Raw genomic sequence first — 19,457 nt, forward strand, 5'->3', positions numbered from 1 at the left:
TCCACTGGAGCCACCGCTTGTGCTCATGGTGATGTTCTTATTGCTCAGGGATCCTTTTGCATTCAGGTAAAATTACTCCCAAAGATCACTTTTATCCAGGGTCGGAACTTGTTAATGAACTTGAACCTCCACAATTCCCCCTTCGTCAGAAACGAGAAGTCATAACAGCTGTAACACTATCTGTATTGCTGGGTCTTGGAGCCGCAGGTGCAGCCACTGGGGTAGCGGCTCTAGCTGTTGGTCATCAACAGTTAGCAACCCTCAGTTTACAAATAGATGAAGATCTCAAACGCATAGAGACTTCAATTTCTGCTCTCCAAACTTCTCTCTCATCTCTAGCTGAAGTGACTCTTCAGAACAGAAGAGGTCTAGATTTGTTATTTTTAAACAAAGGGGGATTATGTGTAGCAATAAAGGAAGAATGTTGTTTTTATGCTGATCATTCAGGAGTTGTCAAAGATTCTATGGCTGAATTACGTAAACGTTTGAAGGATAGAGAGAATGAACGACAACAAGGTCAGCCATGGTATCAAGGCATGTTTAATTTTTCTCCCTGGTTAACCACTCTATTGTCTGCTCTAATAGGTCCTCTTGTGCTATTGCTTCTTGCTTGTACTATTGGTCCATGTGTATTAGGACGTTTAGTTACCTTTTTGAAAGATAGTTTGAATACCCTTGATAATGAAGTTAACAATACTCAAAAACGGTTAGCTTTCTCACAAAAGATCTTGTCAAAAACCTTTGTTGGAATGGTCCTCTGACCTAGAGTCAGAGGAGGAAATAGACACTATTAACTCCTTTTCTCCCAAAGAAGTTTTGTTAACTCTGCCCAGCCACGATTCGGGGATGAGGACTTTTCCTCGTATGAGTTGGTTCTGCAAGGCATCAACAAACCGAAGGGTTTGTTGCCACCTTATGGGACTACTCGAGAGGAGAAAGGACTCTACCTAGAATCATGAGCACAAAAATAAAGAAAAGGAGGAATTGTGGCTATTCTGCCTTAGCTATTTTGCCATAGAACAAATCTTGCCTAGCACGTACACCTCTCAGGGCAAATTCCACTGACAGGACTGAAACTGACAGGATTAACTCCAAAAGTCTGTGTCAGCTAAAAACTGTGTATTTGGTATTAAGACATGTTTACCTGAAAAGTATCAGTCATGAAGTTTGCTCCTTGTGTCACGTAGCTTGGTTTCAATGATTAACTCTGTAACTTCATTGTTTCCTGCAATCACCCCGCACCCTCGCCTTTGAATCAGCACAATAAAAGAGGACAGCGCAGCAATCGGGGCCGCGGGACAATTCCATCTGCCCCAGGCGCGATGTGTTTCCTCACCTAAAGAAACTATTTGTTTTGTGTCTTTTTCTTTGTGCTTTGGCACTCACCCTTGCGAGGGCTCCGCTAAATTATTTCTTGAAGGGAATTCAGCAACAGACTGGAAAATCGAATCAACGGACCGGTCGCTCGACGTGACAAGCCTGGGAACGGTGGGGAAGAGGCCTTGGCAAGCTCAGGGGACGGTGGAGGAGGTGGAGGCAAGCTCCAAGGACGCTAGGGATGGCTAGCACAACTTGCAGGCTTACCTTTCAGCAGGAAGATCAGAGCTGCTCAGTTGGGGCACAGGGCCAGGCACCATGTGGGAAAGCAGGTTAAGCCACGAGGACCCAGTGTGGAGTGACCAGGCAGCACGAGCATTGGGCGGCACAAGGTAGAATCGGGTGGGCGGGGCAAGTGAGCAAGCTGCGACTTGGTGAGTGGTTTGGGGGTGTGGCCAGCCAGAAGTCGCTACTGGTTCGGTGACCCATGCCAAATTATCGCTACCAGTTCTCCCGATCTGGTGCGAACCGGCTGAATACCACTACTGCTGTTATACCTTTCTATGGTTATAAAAATAGATCAATTAAATCTTTTATAAAGATTATATATGTTGTAATTCCAACATGGTCATATCTAGTGGTAGGATCAATCCAGGTGAAAGGAATGAATGGAAAATGGAGGTTTTATATGGCCCTTCATATGGCGTTACTCAATAATGCATGTTTTTGATAACTGTTGCTGCCCAAGATACTGCCTTTCTAAGACTTTAGCTACAACCCCGATAGTTCTTGACTATAGGCTGTGCTGGTTGGGCCAATGGGAATTATAGTGAAAGGAATTAGATCCTTACATGTTTACAATAGTTATTTTTAATATGTCTAGGATATTTTTTCAATCTATATAGCTTGGTGTATTTAGATAATTGGGACTTGCTTTCAAAAACAATATTTAGGATTTCCTCACCAAATGGAATTGGTTCCCCAGTTCCTGTTCCTCCTGATTCTTCTGACCTAATTTCAGATATTATAAACTATATTAAATTATTGTAAATAAGCCTCAATCTTTATTTACTTCCATTTACCAATGGCTGGTTCTCCAATGGTTCTCCACTACTGATTTCTAATCCAAGCTATATGCAGTGGATGCTCTGAAATATCAACACCAGAATCCAACTGTAATTAAACATTTCTAGAATGACAATGCTTAGTTCTACAGAAATTAAGGGGGCAGCTGTAACTTATTTGCATACTTAGGACTTCATAAAACACATTCTGAGCACATAGCCATAAATGGACTGTCACGAGAAACAATCCAATGTATGTCTTCCTTGCAATGTCCTCATGCACAGAGGATGTCAGGCTAACAGACAGGATGCAACATTTTTTAATCTACATTTGAAATTAAAATGTTTGAAATGAATCTACAATACCATGGAATCTTTTTCCATTAAAATGATACCAGTGAAAAAGTAAAAACAGAATCAAAAAATAGCAAACAGATTTAAGACATTTTTACTGTAAAAAGAGACATGCGCAAATACCATCCACCCACCACCACCCGGGCTACAACTTTGAAACCTTCTCCCCATTGTTAGCATACAAAGTTGGTTCCAGTCAGGGAGGAAGTTTACTCTTATAAAAGTAGCAAAAATTATTGCAATTATGTTATCCTAGTTTATTCTGGGTAATGGAACAGAACCTTTTGCACATTCACTCAGGATTCCTGGGCATGTGGACATCTTTCCACACAAATGCACAACAATTATTTGGATAATTAGTTATGCTGAGATGACGATAAATTGGCCACAAGAATTCCATGTTGTTCCAATATAAGATCCTTACAATGGACAGCAGGAGAGGAATGCAAGCCATGGTTTTTGTTTCAGCTTGCCATGAGTATCCACTGAGATCCCCCATTTTCCTTCTCCCTATCTCTTGACCAGTGCTGCATGGTTGCATAGTTCCCACAGCCATAGCATTTGATGTCTAACTTCCGCACTTTTTCAGTGAGCTCTTTGGTGATTAAGCTGGAAGAAAGAGAGGATTTCAAGAAACTGTAGTTATGACAGCTACAAATTCAGTAGGTCAAGAGAAGCAGGCAGATGGGCATTATGCACTGAGACTGTTTGCAGGGAATGGGCTAATACTTGCATCTGCAAGCTTCATGATCAAAAAATCTGCACAACTCAACTTGAAATTATGATATGCTGGGGAAGGAGAGGGATAGAGCTATATCATTGTCATTAGAATATTTCTCTGGGAAAGGGTAATATCACCTCTAAAGAAGTGGTTTACATGAGGAGTAAAAGCTAATATTGTCAGGGAGATTTAGAAATCCCTTCACCATGGTCCCAGTTCTAACTCTGTCTTCTTCCAGGAAGTGGAAACATACACACATATATACAAATAAGGCCAAACCATGGATTAATGCTTCTTTAAATGTGATCGTCAAAGTTGCTAAAAACAGCAAAAAAGACCAATAAATTACAGAGGTTTAAGCTTTTAGGTAGCTGGGTCATAGGTTTGTTTTGCAAGGTGAGAAGAAAATCAGTCTTTCAAATGTTTCTGTTAATGGAAGGACTTAGAACCATCCTCTGTTCTTAATGTCCAAAAGAACCGATTCATAGCACTGTCTAACAGTATGTTCCAGTTGAATTAGTTGGCCACATCCAACTGATAACCGTGTTCTGGGGAGGAAATGAGAGAATGAAGGAATGAGAAAAAAAAATGCAATCTGCTAAGCCTACCCCAGTCCCGTTATGACTTTCTCCAGCAGCTTTTCAAAATGTACAAGATTCTTTTCTTCTAAGTGTTGAACTAGCTTCCATTGTGAGTATTGATTTAAAGTACTCTTTATAGCCTTTAAAGCTCTAAGCAGCATGTTACACCTGGAGGAATGTCACTTTCAATATGAAGCTATCCATATCTTTCAAGAAACTTTGTTCTATAGATCTTGCCAACTTCTGCAATGCGTTAAGATATAGGTAAAGGATTTACAGTGCAGTACTCAGGGTTTTGCACTCCCTCCTAAAGAAGGACCCACATATAAACTGTCAGCCGCCTGCCAAGCAGCAGTCACCATTTTACTTTCAGCAAGCTTCCAAACTTGCTGGGGAGATAAATTTCAATCTAGGCTGTCTTACTATTTTGTATAATGTATTGGTCTTTATCGGTGGCTATTTGTTACCACAATGTATGTGTTTGGGGAGAGGCTAACCTTTATGATGACTTTTTGTTAAGATTCTTTGGAATTTATTATCACACTAGCTGGATACCTGTGCTTCGCTACGAAACTATGTGATTGGGCTTAGTTTTTGGGGAGGAAAATAAGGGGGGGGGGGAATCTGCCTCTGCTTACCAGCATCCATCGGTATTCATCTGGCTAGTGTCCTGTCAGTGTGTGAGAGAGTTGAGGGCTGTTTGAAAACTGAAACAGTATTTGCTGTGTGAGCAAGAATGAGACAGCAAGGAGCCTGGGCGTGGCTTAGCTCAACTGTTCTGTACGAAAGCTGGTTGCTGCTGTGAACTAAAACTGAAACTTCTCTCCTTGTGTTTTGCATTTGGAACATATTTCTTTTCAGGTGGGGAGGGGGAGTAGAACACCTTCGCATCAGAGTGTGTTAATAAAAATATCTGAAATAGTAATGCTCTAATGGTTATTTCGAAAAATCCTTTCCTAGAAGCCAAGAGGAACATAAGTGGCAAATTTCAAGTTTGTAGGCTTTACGGTTCTGGAGTTTTTGTGATGATGCGTGAGTGGTATTTCGCTTTTATATATATGTAGATAAATGAATATTGAAACTTGGAATAAAGAAATCATGCTTAACACACTTTTATTAGAAACTGCATCAAGTAGATCCAGTATGCTTTGGAATTGGAATTTCTCAGTTAAAGCAATTTAAAGGTATTTGTAAAGAAAGCAATAGTGACAAGATATATTAGACAAACTATTATATGGGTCTCATAGTACCTTTCCTTTTTAAATTCTGTTGACATCCATTTAGCATTCCATCTCTAGCTTAGAAAGATGTAGAAATGTACATCTGGGCATATAAAAATGCAGATCTCACTAATGAGCCATTATTTCTACATACTCCACATCCCCAGTTTTTTAGAATTGTTAATGTAATGTTAGAATTAGTTATATAGAAAACTATTTTTTCTCTCTCAGAATGCATCAGTTTGGATCTCCTAGATTAGACTGCCATTTTTTCAGAAGTGATCCTTCTAGAACAGGAATTCATAGTATTTTAGATGTGATACTACTGATCCTTAAATAAATGAACGCATACAACATATTTAATAATATTAAAAAAGAACTATCAATTAATTTTAAAGGTCTTCTCATCTAGAAAATGAATTAAACTTCTAGTTCTTTCATTTGATACATCCCCACTTCCCTTCAAAAGGTCACTTTTTCCATCAACGGAAAACCAATCTTTTTATATCAGGTGAATGACCAACTTCACAAATACTACTTACCTTAGCATATTCATTCATGTGATCAGTATAGAAGTCACTGTCATATAAGACATAGGGTATAGTCTCTGCTACATTCTAGTGATTATTAGAACAAAATTATGAACTCATGAGAGATTTAAAATTATCCCAGAATCTGGAAGTTACTGTTGAATAATTCTGTCCTGGACAAGATAGTTATTTTCCTAGAACTTCATCTCAGTAAGGAACAAGATTCAGCCCTAAAGATATGCCATTAAATTAAGCTAGATAATTATATACAGGTGAAACTCAAAAAATTAGAATATCGTGCAAAAGTTCATTTATTTCAGTAATGCAATTTAAAAGGTGAAACTAATATATGAGATAGACTCATTACATGCAAAGCAAGATAGTTCAAGCCGTGATTTGTCATAATTGTGATGATTATCGCTTACATCTCATGAAAACCCCAAATCCACAATCTCAGAAAATTAGAATATTACATGCAATCAATAAAACAAGGATTGTACATAGAACAATATCGGACCTCTGAAAAGTATAAGCATGCATATGTACTCAGTACTTGGTTTGGGCCCCTTTTGCAGCAATTACTGCCTCAATGCGGCGTGGCATGGAAGCTATCAGCCCGTGGCTTTGCTGAGGTGTTATGGAAGACCAGGATGCTTCAATAGCGGCCTTCAGCTCTTCTGCATTGTTCGGTCTCATGTCTCTCATCTTTCTCTTGGCAATGCCCCATAGATTCTCTATGGGGTTCAGGTCAGGCGAGTTTGCTGGCCAATCAAGCACAGTAATCCCACGGTCATTGAACCAGGTTTTGGCGCTTTTGGCAGTGTGGGCAGGTGCCAAGTCCTGCTGGAAAATGAAGTCAGCATCCCCATAAAGCTCGTCTGCAGAAGGAAGCATGAAGTGCTCCAAAATCTCCTGGTAGACGGCTGCGTTGACCCTGGACTTAATGAAGCACAGTGGACCAACACCAGCAGATGACATGGCTCCCCTAATCAACACAGAGTGTGGAAACTTCACACTGGACTTCAAGCATCTTGCAGTGTGCGCCTCTCCATTCTTCCTCCAGACTCTGGGTCCTTGGTTTCCAAATGAGATGCAAAAGTTGCTCTCATCAGAAAAGAGGACTTTGGACCACTGAGCAACAGACCAGGTCTGTTTTTCTTTAGCCCAGGTAAGACGCTTCTGACATTGTTTGTTGTTCAGGAGCGGCTTGACAAGAGGAATACAACATTTGAAGCCCATGTCCAGGATCCGTCTGTGTGTGGTAGCTCTTGATGCACTGACTCCAGCCTCAGTCCACTCCTTGTGAAAGTCCCCAACACTTTTGAATGGCCTTTTCCTGACAATCCTCTCCAGGCTGCAGTCATCCCTGCTGCTTGTGCACCTTTTTCTTCCACACTTTTCCCTTTCACATAACTTTCTATTAATGTGCTTTGATACAGCACTTTGGGAACATCCAACTTCTTTTGCAATTACCTTTTGAGGCTTTCCCTCCTTATGGAGGGTGTCAGTGATGGTTTTCTGCACAACTGTCAGGTCAGCAGTCTTTCCCATGATTGTGATTCCTACTGAACCAGACTTACATTTAAAGGCTTGGGAACCCTTTGCAGGTGTTATGGCTTAATTAGCTGATTAGAGTGGGACACTTTGAGCCTAGAATATTGCACCTTTTCACAATATTCTAATTTTCTGAGATTGTGGATTTGAGGTTTTCATGAGCTGTAAGCTATAATCATCTCAATTATGACACATCACCGCTTGAACTATCTTGCTTTGCATGTAATGAGTCTATCTCATATATTAGTTTCACCTCTTAAGTTGCATTACTGAAATAAATGAACTTTTGCACGATATTCTAATTTTTTGAGTTTCACCTGTATGTTATAGCCAAACATCTGATGAAAATATGGGAGGGGGAGATTCATTCAAGAAGTATATAAGTGTACTTGATTTCTGCCCAGAATCCTGAAAGTTGATTTCAGACATGATTAAGAAAATAATTACATTTTTAGGATGAAATTAATTACCTTGAGTTACCCAAGATATGCATCAGCCTTAATTATATCAGGAAATCATGCCAGGTACTTTAGAAAACAGCTCTAGCAAAAAATCAGCCTTCCCAAATATAACTCAAGGCACCACGAAACCCGAAAAAGTGACATATGCATTGTGTACACATATCCCTTTTACCTTTGGGGTTGCTAATATCGCAACAATAACATTTAAGAGCTTTTTTTTTTATTTAAAAAGGTACTGTCTGACAATTGCTAACGTGGGTTGTCATGTAAAGGCTCATGGTCTGAAACATTCTGTGCTGTTTTGATTTCATTCTCTGCTTTTATGTTTTGGAAAGCTTCCCTATTTTGCTATGTTTTAATTATGGCTTGTTTTATTGCATTTGATCTGATGAAGTCTAATAAATAATTTAAAAAGAAACATATTCTCCCTAATTTCTTTACTTTCTTCAAGCTACACTGATACTCTTTTTCTCTTAGTGATTTAATATTAAAAAGTTATATAGGTAGTCCTCACCTTATGACTGGTTGCTTAGCTACTGTTCAAAGTTACAATCCATCAAAAAAAAAAATTACAACCTGGATTCATAGTTTGGATAGTTGGGCTCTCTCCTCTATCATGTGACCAAACTTTGGGCAACCAGCATCATAGCCACATTTATGGCCATCTGCATCACCCTGCAGTCACATGACAGCATATTGCAACTCTTTTGCTAAAAACCAGCAGTTATTTCTGGGTTGTTGTTGTTTTGGCAAAACTGGACCCATAGTGAACCATTGGTTCATTTTAACATCCAGGGTGTTTGCTTAATACGCATATTCACTTAACGCCCAAGACGTTTGCTTATTGCCTACAGCATTTGCTTAATGACTGTGAAGTAGGCTCCATTACAGTCATATGTTGAGGCTACTGGTAGTGCTCCGAAGCAGCTGCACAGAAAAAAAATCTAACTGTTTGCTAATTTAGGCCAATACACCATCGTGAATTTAAAAAGGAATCAGTTTATTTGATAAGCATAACAAACTGATTACTTCTCTTGAAACAGCCTTGGGAAATTTATATTAATTTAACAAATAAATAAATATGCAATATGTACTCATAGGAGTATGTAATATTAATATTTAATTATAGCCTTTTAAATGTTTGTTAAAATGCTACTTGACCTCTAAGTGATAGGATTAACAAAGACAGATTTTGCATTGACTGCTGCATGGCAAGGTTATGAAAAACATTGTTTGTGACTCTAAATTGATGACAAGTTTAACTTTGCCTACTTTTCTCCTACAGCTTTGACTAGTAAATCATTGTTAAACCAGACATGCATTTTATTAGGTACTATGTCACACTTCCTCCCCATATATTTTTGCTCGGTTTGAATCAAAGCAACTCTTTTGTACCAAGGGACATCATTTGGATGTAGCCTGCCATGTTATGAAGTCATTACTTTATTTTTGTTCTTTTTTTAAAAAAAAAAAAAGCTTACCTGTATATTTCTTGGGAAATACAGTCATAAAGTTCTTCAGCAGTAAATTTTGTACTATTATTTACCTATGAATTAAAAAGACATCAACTCACTAATGTAGGAAAATGCATTAATTATCAAATACTAATGTTATATACTTGAAATTGTTGTTGTAATAAAAGCAAATAAAAGCTTCAGATTTGTTAAAAAATTAATTCTTATGAATTGGCCCACAGATCTTATATTAACACTATAGAAAGCAACATCTGCAGCAAAAGAATTTGATGGAAGACAATTTTAGCGAACACTGGGAGTTTGAGAAAACTTCCCCTTTCTGATGATCTTAATGCATGTGCAGATGTTGTTTGCAGTGGGGAAAGAATGGCTTAATCAAGTGTGGGAGGATCTTATATAAGCTTTTCTCAGGTGTGAAGGATCAGGACCATATGTTAAGTTGCAGCACAGATTTATTCAAGCCTATACACAAGAATCTAGTCTAGTAACAGTCAGAACTAAATTGGCGCTAGATAAGAGTCAACGGAATTCAAGAGGGGCACGACTTGGATCGTTTGTGAGTCTAAATTGATGACAAGTTTAACTTTGCCTACTTTTCTCCTACAGCTTTGACTAGTAAATCATTGTTAAACCAGACATGCATTTTATTAGGTACTATGTCATACTTCCTCCCCATATTTTTTTGCTCGGTTTGAACCAAAGCAACTCTTTTGTACCAAGGGACATCATTTGGAAGTAGCCTGCCATGTTATGAAGGCATAAGAGGATAAAACGACTTGGATCGTTTGTGAGTCTAAATTGATGACAAGTTTAACTTTGCCTACTTTTCTCCTACAGCTTTGACTAGTAAATCATTGTTAAACCAGACATGCATTTTATTAGGTACTATGTCATACTTCCTCCCCATATTTTTTTGCTTGGTTTGAACCAAAGCAACTCTTTTGTACCAAGGGACATCATTTGGAAGTAGCCTGCCATGTTATGAAGGCATAAGAGGGAATTTAATCATTCAGAGCAAAATGGGTGCCCTAAGTTTTGGGTATTTAAAGTACTTATTTTTCTGCTTAACCCTGCCCAAATGGTTAATTATTTTGTCTTGTCAAATTCGAAGGTACTTGTACAGCCAATGAGTCACCAACACTGACCCATTTATGACTTGACAACCTAAATGGCACTTTCATTAGACTACAATTCAACAGGCACAATACATCTCTTTGTATTATGAATTCAACAAATTCAGAATACATAAAAAGAGTGAAGTGCATTTAAATAATTGTGCAGGCCTTTTCAAAGTACATTAATTTTTTAAAAATGTGTACCAGACTGCTTTGAAATCTTTATCCAAAATGTCTGTCTTTTCTATTATACACAATTTAACAACAAACATACCAAATACTTGAAAGTTAAATAACTCACCTCATTATTAGTTAGGAATCTATACAAGGCCCAAACATCTTGAATGCTACTATTTGGCACTAAGACTCTGGAAAAAAATAAACAAAACATAGTCACCGAACCGGTAGTAACACCGGTTAAATCTTACCCCTGCCCATAACCAACAAAGGGAAAGTAAGAAAAATAATATATACTAAGCCTAACTAAAATGGCTACACATATGTCAATTTCGGGCTAGACATCTTCCACAGTTGGTCAAGAGTCAGACTGAAGGACCTGTGAAGTACTTTATACAGATAGTCCTTGTTGAATGACTATTCATTCAGTGTCTATTCAAAGTTATGAGAGCGTTGAATGAGGGGGGACAAGACCATTCCTCATAATGCCAGCTGTTGTAATCATGTAATCATGATTTGGGTGCTTGGCAACCAGCTTGCAACTATGAGAGTAGCAGCATTCTGCAGTCACATGATCACCATTGGCTACCTTCACTGCTGGCTTCTGACAAGCAAAGTTGATGGGGGCCAGATTCATTTAACCGCTGTGTTTCTAGCTTAAGAACAGCAGTGATTCACTTAAGAACTTTGGCAAGAAAAGTTGTAAAATGAGGCAAAGCTCACTTAACAAGTATCTTGCTTAGCAACAGAAATCTTGGGCTCAGTTGTAGTGGTAGGTCTACCTATAAACGATTTTCAATATTTGGCCAGATTAGACAGTATGCATGTATGTAACATAAGTGATGCCTGGTAGGCTGGGCTTGCAGGAATTGGAAGCTGTTTGAATTTAAGTTGTGCACGTGAAATAAGGAAGCTAAATGCCAAGTTAACTAGACAGGGTAAGTGGGGGGCAAGTGGGGAAAGATGAATTCAAACCACCTCCTTCTGCAAAAGGTAGAGCAATGATCCCCCAAAATTGTTACAAATAAGAGAGGGATGTGGATCAGGATGCTAAAGTAAGGCATGTTGGATTGCAAAAATGGCTGGACTGGGAGATGAAGCCCAAGTAACCAGACCGGCATTATGGAAACTCCTCAGAAGTGTCTAAGAGTTGTAAACAATTGTGGAAAGTAATAGACAATTCCAAGATGTCTCCTCCCAAAATTAGGACAAGGGAAGGAGAAAGCTACACATATATTAGATCAGGGATTCCCAACCCTCAGGCCACTACCAGGCCATGGCTTATTCAGAACTGGGTCACGTGAACAATGCAGCTTAACTTGCTCAAGTAGTAGGCCTTGTGCAAATTGACAAGTTGACTCACGTGGCCCTCCCCGCACAGCCAGGCCACCAAGCTGTAAAGGTTGGGGACCACTGTACCAGATATCTGAGCCTGAACTACCAAGATAGCTGAGAAGGATATCATGAACATTTTAGAAGAGACTGAGACCTGTCTCACCTGACTGATTTCAGGCCACATGTGCAGCTTGGCAAGATTTACAGGAACATCACTCATTGTCTATGTCTGATCAGCTTTCTGATGGGGATAATTGTTATTTGGGTAACTAGGTGACACTAACTGAAGTGAATGTATTCCTGTGATATTTAATAGCAGTGAGCTAAGTTTCTAAGTTTCCAAGGATTGCCCATCTTAAGAACACATTCCTGGAGCCTGTAATACAAATCCCACAATTATGTAGCACGTTTGCATGGCAGTAGGTATAGAAAACAAGTAGAGTCAAGAGAACGGGTACAGGATACATCACATGCTACTCAATATACTTGTTGATATGCAAAACTTATGTTTAATGGCCCTGTCATATAACATCTTGCCTTATGAGATGTTAGTATCACTGTATCAAAAAGGAACGACCTAAGGTCATTGGCTATTTTCTCTAGAATCTAGAGAATCCTAAAAATCCTTACCATTGCTTCACATTCATTATGTGATCAGTTACTGCTCTCTTATGGCTATTCCTGTTTTTCAAATGGCTGAGAAAACACTAGATTATATCAGCGCCACACACACTACTCAGTTCGTGGATACTCACTGCTGAATTCCAGCAAGAATTTCATTCACTGTGCTCATTAATTTCTGCAGATCCATAAAAGCTTCTTGAAATGAAGACATATTCGAAGTTGGGGGTATTGCACTAAGGTCCACTTTTTGGAAAATTTCAAAACTAAAAAAAGAGTAACGTTAAAAAATTAATTACAAATTAACATGGACTCATTTCCCCCCATTGCAATCCAATCCCACCAAATTTGCCAAATACTACCATATACAGACATGAGATTTGTTCCTAACTGATGATCCTAACCCAACACTATTGTCTCTGTCTAAACCACAGCAGTCAAGATACTTTCCTCCAAAGTATTAAGTGACAAGCCCTAAAAGATACCATACCTTTTAAGATTCCAGTCAAAACAAAGTGTCTAGGGAAAGAGAAATATTTTAATGGTGGCATGTTGCCAGGGCATGTTTCTGCTATAGTAGAGATAAGTGGGGGAAAGCCCCCAATGGCTGATTAAAAAGGGGGAAAAATCATTCTTGGAATGACCAGTTCATTATGTGTGAATTCACTTGCAAAATGATAGAAAGCAAACCATTCTTTCCAATAATTAAATAGCAATTTTGTGGCAGAGAGCCTTGTAGGCAGCGAGTTGGACCAGAAACACAGAATGACAGAAATACAAACACAGTGAGGTGGACAGTAACTGAAAGTAAATACTGAACTCTCCAATATGTAAAGGACCTTTTCTTCCCGGTCCCCCCGTGTAGTTAGGGACAGGTTTTTTTTTTTTTTAAAAGAAACAATTTAGAGTTTCAGTAGTCCATACCCAAAATTCAAAGAAAAACTCAAAATATCTAACCAAGGAAGTAAATGAATCTGACAGCTTTTAGATTCAACTATGACATATAAGCAACTTCTTGGTGATAAGTCACCAGCCCCTTTGTAAGAAGGCTTTCCAGCATGACTAATCAGCTCCCTTCTCTGTCTGTGTAATGAGCTGAATCCTAGTAAATTCAGAAGAATGAAGTAGTTGGTATACAGGGTCCTAATAAGGGTAATCTAGCAACTGCTTTTTCTGTAAGCTTATTTTTATCATTTTCTGTCATATCCTTCAACCATCTTCTCCAATATCCCCCCCACAACTTGCCGTTTTTTCAGAACAGCCTTTATGCTTAGTAGGCCCTGAGTCTGCAAACACTCATACTCTGGTGCAGAGACTTACTCACAAGGAAGCAGCTACTTTCAAGTTGGTTTCTAAAACTAGTTAATATTACATGAATCAATATGTAGCCTATGGGTGGTAGCAACACTATATGCAGAAATATTATTGATACAGTGCCATTCCTGTACCTGGCACTTTACTAAATTACACAAGAAAATATTAAGCAGGTCCCACCCACAAAAAAATTACAGTTCATGCTCAGCAGTGGAGCATGTTTGCAAAAGACATGACACACATGAACTTTTAAAATCCTTGGGGTTGGATATTGTTTTAGTAAACATTGTTTTAGAAAATAGTACCTGAACACATTGATTCTGTTCCATACACTTTCAAGGACAGACCAGATTTCCACATGCCTATTTTCTTGTGCTGAAGGCTCACTTAATGGAGACTTATCTTCTGTCTGAGTGTGTTCTGACAAAATCACATCTTCCATTTTTTCACATGTATCATTTCCCAAATTAGATTTCAGGATATCTTTAGAATTTTCTCCTTTACATGACTCCATCTTAGGAAAACAAAATAAAGAAGCAGTAAGAGTACTGCCCATAGTAAATGTGCAGCTGTCATTTACAAATATTTGAGGAATGCCACATAATAATCATGTTAATAACAAAACTCAAGGTAAGTGTTGTTTTTTCTCTGCCTTCACAAAAAAAGATGTAATTCAGTTTCTTCACTGGTTATTTGAAGTATTTATAATTTTATAAATTATACATCGATAGTTCACAATGCAATCTACAATCTAAAAATAATAAAATTTAACAGAGAAAAAATAGTAATAGCAAATATTTTTAAATCCTAAAGATAAAATAATTTTATAAACTCACAATAGTGATTTTCTAAGACTGAATATTTTTCTAGCCAGCATTTCCACCTGCTTTATTTCCAGGGACATAAATAGAGCCCCCCTGGAGATATTTGAAAATATCTCCTGAAAATATTTCCAAATAAGGAACTCTTTACCATACATATCTTGATAGTGATTTGGAGGAAAGGTAATTTAGGTGCGTACTGCTTTCTGGCTGAAGCAACTATGTTTGAGAGGGAGCCACTTGTCTTATTGCAGTAGTAGATCCAAACCTATAAAAATATTTTCCTCTCTCTCCTCTTAGACAATACAAGATATCCCTTTCTTCCTCTGCTCAACTCTTAAATTTAGAGGGAGTCTCTTCTCTTGGCCCCATTCAGAATATACTTGTAGATACAAGATACTTTCCATCAGAACAACTCTAAATTTGGCTGTTTTTCTCCTTTTTCTTACTTTTTCACAACCAGGACAAAGAAAAAGACAAGAAGAGAAAGAAGGCACTAGAGAGAATGACTGCAAGAGAATCCAGTAGGCTATCTAGCTGAAGAAAGGAAAAAGAAAAGATTGATGGGGGAGGGAGGTTATGCTGCAATAAGTACCGTATTTTTCAATGTATAAGACACACTTCCCCCGCCCCCCAAAAATGGCTGGAAATGTCTGTGCATCCTATACAGCAAATGTTGCCAAAGCCCCGCCTACCCGCCAGCCCCCACCCTTTGGCTTCTGCCTCCCAGCAATTTGTCTCCTTGCAGCAAACAGCAAACAGCCTGGCCAGCTTCAGCACAGCCTGATTAGCATAAGCAGCTGATTGTCAGTTGGATCTGCCTCCTGATGATCAGCTGTTTCAGGCTGCAGGGATCACCATCACCTATTGCCACCTCTGCGTGCTACATTTTCAGCCTCTGCATCCTGTTTTCTGCCTCCGTGCACCCCATTTTCAGCCTCCGCACACCCCATTTTCGGTCCATTCCAATCCCCACCATCTGGAACGGGCTGAAAGTGGGGCGTGTGGAGGATGAAAATGGGACATGCGGAGGCTGAAAACCGGATGTGGAAGCAAAAAATGAGGCTTGCGGATGCAGCAATAGACGATGGCAATCCCTGCAGCCTGAAACAGCTGATTGTCGGCTGCTTGTGCTAAATCAGGCTGTGCTGAAGTTGACCAGGCTGTTTGCTGCAAGAAGGCAAATTGCTGAGAGGCAGAAGATGATTTTTTTCCCCTTGTTTTCCTCCCCAAAAGCTAGGTGAGTCTTATTCTTTGGAACATCTTATATTCTGAAAAATACGGTAATACCTGACTTAGGAATGGAAGCAGGGGGAAAGAGGTATAGAAGCATCTGTGTCTCTTCCCTCCCTCCTTCGTGCCTTATTCAACTCTGTCTTCTGTTGGGAACCCACGAGGCATGAAGCAACAGGAGTCAGAACTTCTATTGATTTCTATGCCTGGAGTTTTCAAGATGGCCTCCTCTCATATCTTTAGTTTGTACATCACTGCTGCTAGAGAAGCCAATCCTTTTTATTCAGCAGTGAAGTTTGGTTCTTGTTTTATCCACTGCAAATGCAATATTAATTTCCATTTAAAAGGAAACAATTCAGACACAACTAACCTTTTTTAATGATAATAAATGTGAATGCCATCAATCTTGTAACCAGATATATGCACTTAAAAAGGAACTATGCTTGTCAAAACTTAGCCTGGCTTACCTCTTCAACAGTCTTGAGTAATTTATTCATTTGAGCTAAAGCCCGTGAAAGAAAACCATCATAGGTGGATCTGGAACTGAACATTTCCAATAACATTTTGGACTCCCAGAGGATATTCCTCAGTGTTGAATATCCTATTATTTTATCTGAGACAGGAAGTAGAAAAAAAATGCTGAGATCTGAAATCCTGGATGATTTATTATTAAATCCCTATGAAAAACATATACTAAAATGATACGGTTATTCAGTATATTCATATTGGCCACTCTTACCACCTGCAGGGGACAAAATGATGAAAACTGAAGGAATCAAGATGGAAATGATAGTCTCAATAAAGACAAGTAGAAATTTTCTGGATCAGGAGTCATTGCACTCAGTCATTCAAGCCCTGGTCATCTCACACTTGGACTACTGCAATGTGCTGTACAGTGGGCTACTCTTGAAGAGCATTTGTAAGCATCAACTAGTGCAGAGTGCGGTAGTGCGGGGAGCCTCCCCCCCCCTCTAGAATGGCTCATGTTACTGCACTGGCTGCCAGTCTCCTTCTGGGTCCAATTCAAGCCTTGCATGCCATGGATCCAGGTTACTTGAAGAATTGTCTCACCTGTATGGGACAGGCCTGTCCCACCCATACAAGTACAGAAGGCATGTCTGTCAATGAATTCCTGCTGACAGTGTCTAGGAGAAGAGCCTTTTCTGCTGTCAACATAGCCTTTTGGTATCTCTTGAGGTGAGGTTGGTTCTCACCCTTCCGATCTTCCGCAAGAGCCTGAAGACCTGGCTCTGCCAGTTGGCCAGGGCCTCAAGGGGGACTACCATGCTGGAGGTGGTTGATGGACTAACAGTAAATCCCACCTCCCTGTGCATTTGCTCCTTCCTTGTCATGTCTTCATTATAATTTTGTATTCCTTTAATCAGTTTTGTATTCTTGTTGTTATGGTTTTGCCATTTTTGATGTTATAGGTCAGTGGTTCTCAATCTTTGTGGCTTGGTGGCCCAGATGGGGGGAGGAGAGAGAAATTTGGCCATGCAAGTGGCTAGCTGGTACTTGCACATGCAGCTCAACTTGCACTTGTGCAAGTTGAGCTGTGCATGCATGTGCGTGTGCGTCAGCTCACTGCTCCTGCAAGGAGAGCTGCGTGCCCATGCTTGCCTGTCCCCTGCCCGGTTCCAAATACTCCACAGCCCAGTAGTGAGCCAAGGCCCAGGGACTGGGGACCCAGAATCGTCTTGTGAAAAGATGGACTGCAATTAAATTTAATAAATAAAAATAGGTGGCACCCTTCAGGCTAACAATATCAAGCATACTGAAATCAAGAAAAAAAAAGTTAGTATGAATTATCAGACAAATGAAGAAAAGTTCAAACACTCTGATGGAAATACCACCAATTAACACCTGGACAGTTCCAGTCATTAGATATACAACTGGAATAATAGATTGGACTCAAGCTGAAGGAGAAGCCCTAGATAGGAAGACCAGAAAAATAATGATGATGCCCTTCTTTCAGGCAGCAAAGTTGACAGACCCTTCTTACCAAGAAACATAGATGGGTGTGGAATTATTTTTATTTATTTATTTATGGGTGTGGAATGTTGCAAGCACACCAGATAGTTGAAGAAGAAAAAAGAGCATTGGAAAAAATATCTGAAGGGCAGCGGAGAATATTTATTGAAGCTATTATACCATGAAGGTTTGCTGAGTAGAGAAGAGTCCAAACTGGCCTAAAAAAGACCAAATGAAGAATAGAAAAGATATACGAAGGCAAAGTATTACATGGCCAATATATTAAATGTCGAGACCACAAAATAAACAAAGTAATAGAAAGTAAAGAAACTAAAGTACTCTGGAACATTAGTTTTCAAATAGAGAAGCATAATGTCACATAACACCTGAGACTGAATAACTGTCAATAATACAGACAAAACAGTCTGGATTGTGGTCATTGCAACACCTGGAGAGAAAAAAAGAGAAGACAAATACCTGGGGGGAAATGATAAAACACAAAGATCTGAAAATACAAGTAGAACAACCATGGCAAAAGGAAGCAAAGGCAGCACCATTAGTGATAGGCACCTTAGATGCAATCCCAAAACATATGGAACACTACTTGAATACCATCATCAATGAAGTATAAAAGGCAACTTTACTTGGAACAGCTTATATCCTGTGGCAGTATCTTTGATATTGTTAAATTATAACATCCACCAAGTTCTTGGGAGGGATTCAATAGGCACACAAAAATACAAAATCCAGACTAGACAGCTGGCAGACTGTGCAACCAACCATAATTAATAATAATAAAAATAAAACAAGCGTTATATTTTAGTACTGATGACTGTGTCCTTTTCATCTAAGTAATTTTGAAAATTAATATAAACACTCCTACCTTTACAAAGATGCGCATAGAGATATTCAATACTTGAAATAAGGCTTCTTGATATAAATTGTCCAAAAACTGCCATCCAGTGTTTTTTGTAACACTCCAACACATTTGCTAATGTCCAAGGTGGTTTGTGATATACTACCTAAGAAAGAAAAATAATTTACTAGTCAGATTTCAGTATCTTTTCTAGAAACATGCCACTTACATCAGCTAGGATACTAGTAATTATATCAAATCCTCCCTATTCTGACAAACAGATAGACATATAAAATAAATGATAGAATCTGATTTTGGAATAGGGTTAATAATACCACCTAATACAGTCTCTTCTGATACTTCATTTTCTTCTTTAAAGACAAATGATGTCAGAGGGACTTAATTTCATCCTGAAAGTATTTTACAAAAGCTTGTAACCCCTCATTATATCACTATTGGGAAGCTATGAAGGGTCAACAATATGTCAAGGATTTACAAAACATGTATTATTATCAAAGACAAGATACAAGTATGTTAAGATAAGATTATTTGTATGCTATCACACCATGTAATAATACAGGGGTCTTCAAACGTGACAGCTTTAAGACTTGTGGACTTCAACTCCCAGAATTCTTCCTTCAGTCATGTTAGCTCAGGAATTCTGGGAGTTGAAGTCCACAAGTCTTAAACTTGCCTAGTTTGAAGATCCTTGATGTAATACAAAAGGGAAAAATGTG

General features: G+C 38.9%; 1 protein-coding gene across 2 annotated transcripts in view; it reads right to left on the minus strand.

Moving 5' to 3' along the window:
* Positions 1-2,685: 2,685 nt before the first annotated feature.
* Positions 2,686-19,457, minus strand: part of SWT1 (SWT1 RNA endoribonuclease homolog) — a 33,417-nt gene continuing 16,645 nt past the window's right edge. The window contains exons 12-18 of one of the 2 annotated variants that reach the window (XM_026669274.2): positions 18,748-18,886; positions 16,361-16,506; positions 14,145-14,353; positions 12,660-12,791; positions 10,694-10,760; positions 9,284-9,348; positions 2,686-4,004 (exon numbers count right to left, since the gene is read on the minus strand). In XM_026669274.2, coding sequence (XP_026525059.2) covers positions 3,899-4,004; positions 9,284-9,348; positions 10,694-10,760; positions 12,660-12,791; positions 14,145-14,353; positions 16,361-16,506; positions 18,748-18,886 — 864 coding nt within the window. In that variant the 3' untranslated portion in view covers positions 2,686-3,898. Of the gene's footprint in view, positions 5,875-9,283; positions 9,349-10,693; positions 10,761-12,659; positions 12,792-14,144; positions 14,354-16,360; positions 16,507-18,747; positions 18,887-19,457 lie in introns of both variants that reach the window. The other variant, XM_087960848.1, reaches the window with a different exon arrangement.

Source organism: Notechis scutatus, chromosome 3, assembly GCF_049901735.1.
Source record: "Notechis scutatus isolate UNSWTSFEM ecotype Mainland chromosome 3, rNotScu1.2, whole genome shotgun sequence".
NCBI lineage: Eukaryota > Metazoa > Chordata > Lepidosauria > Squamata > Elapidae > Notechis > Notechis scutatus.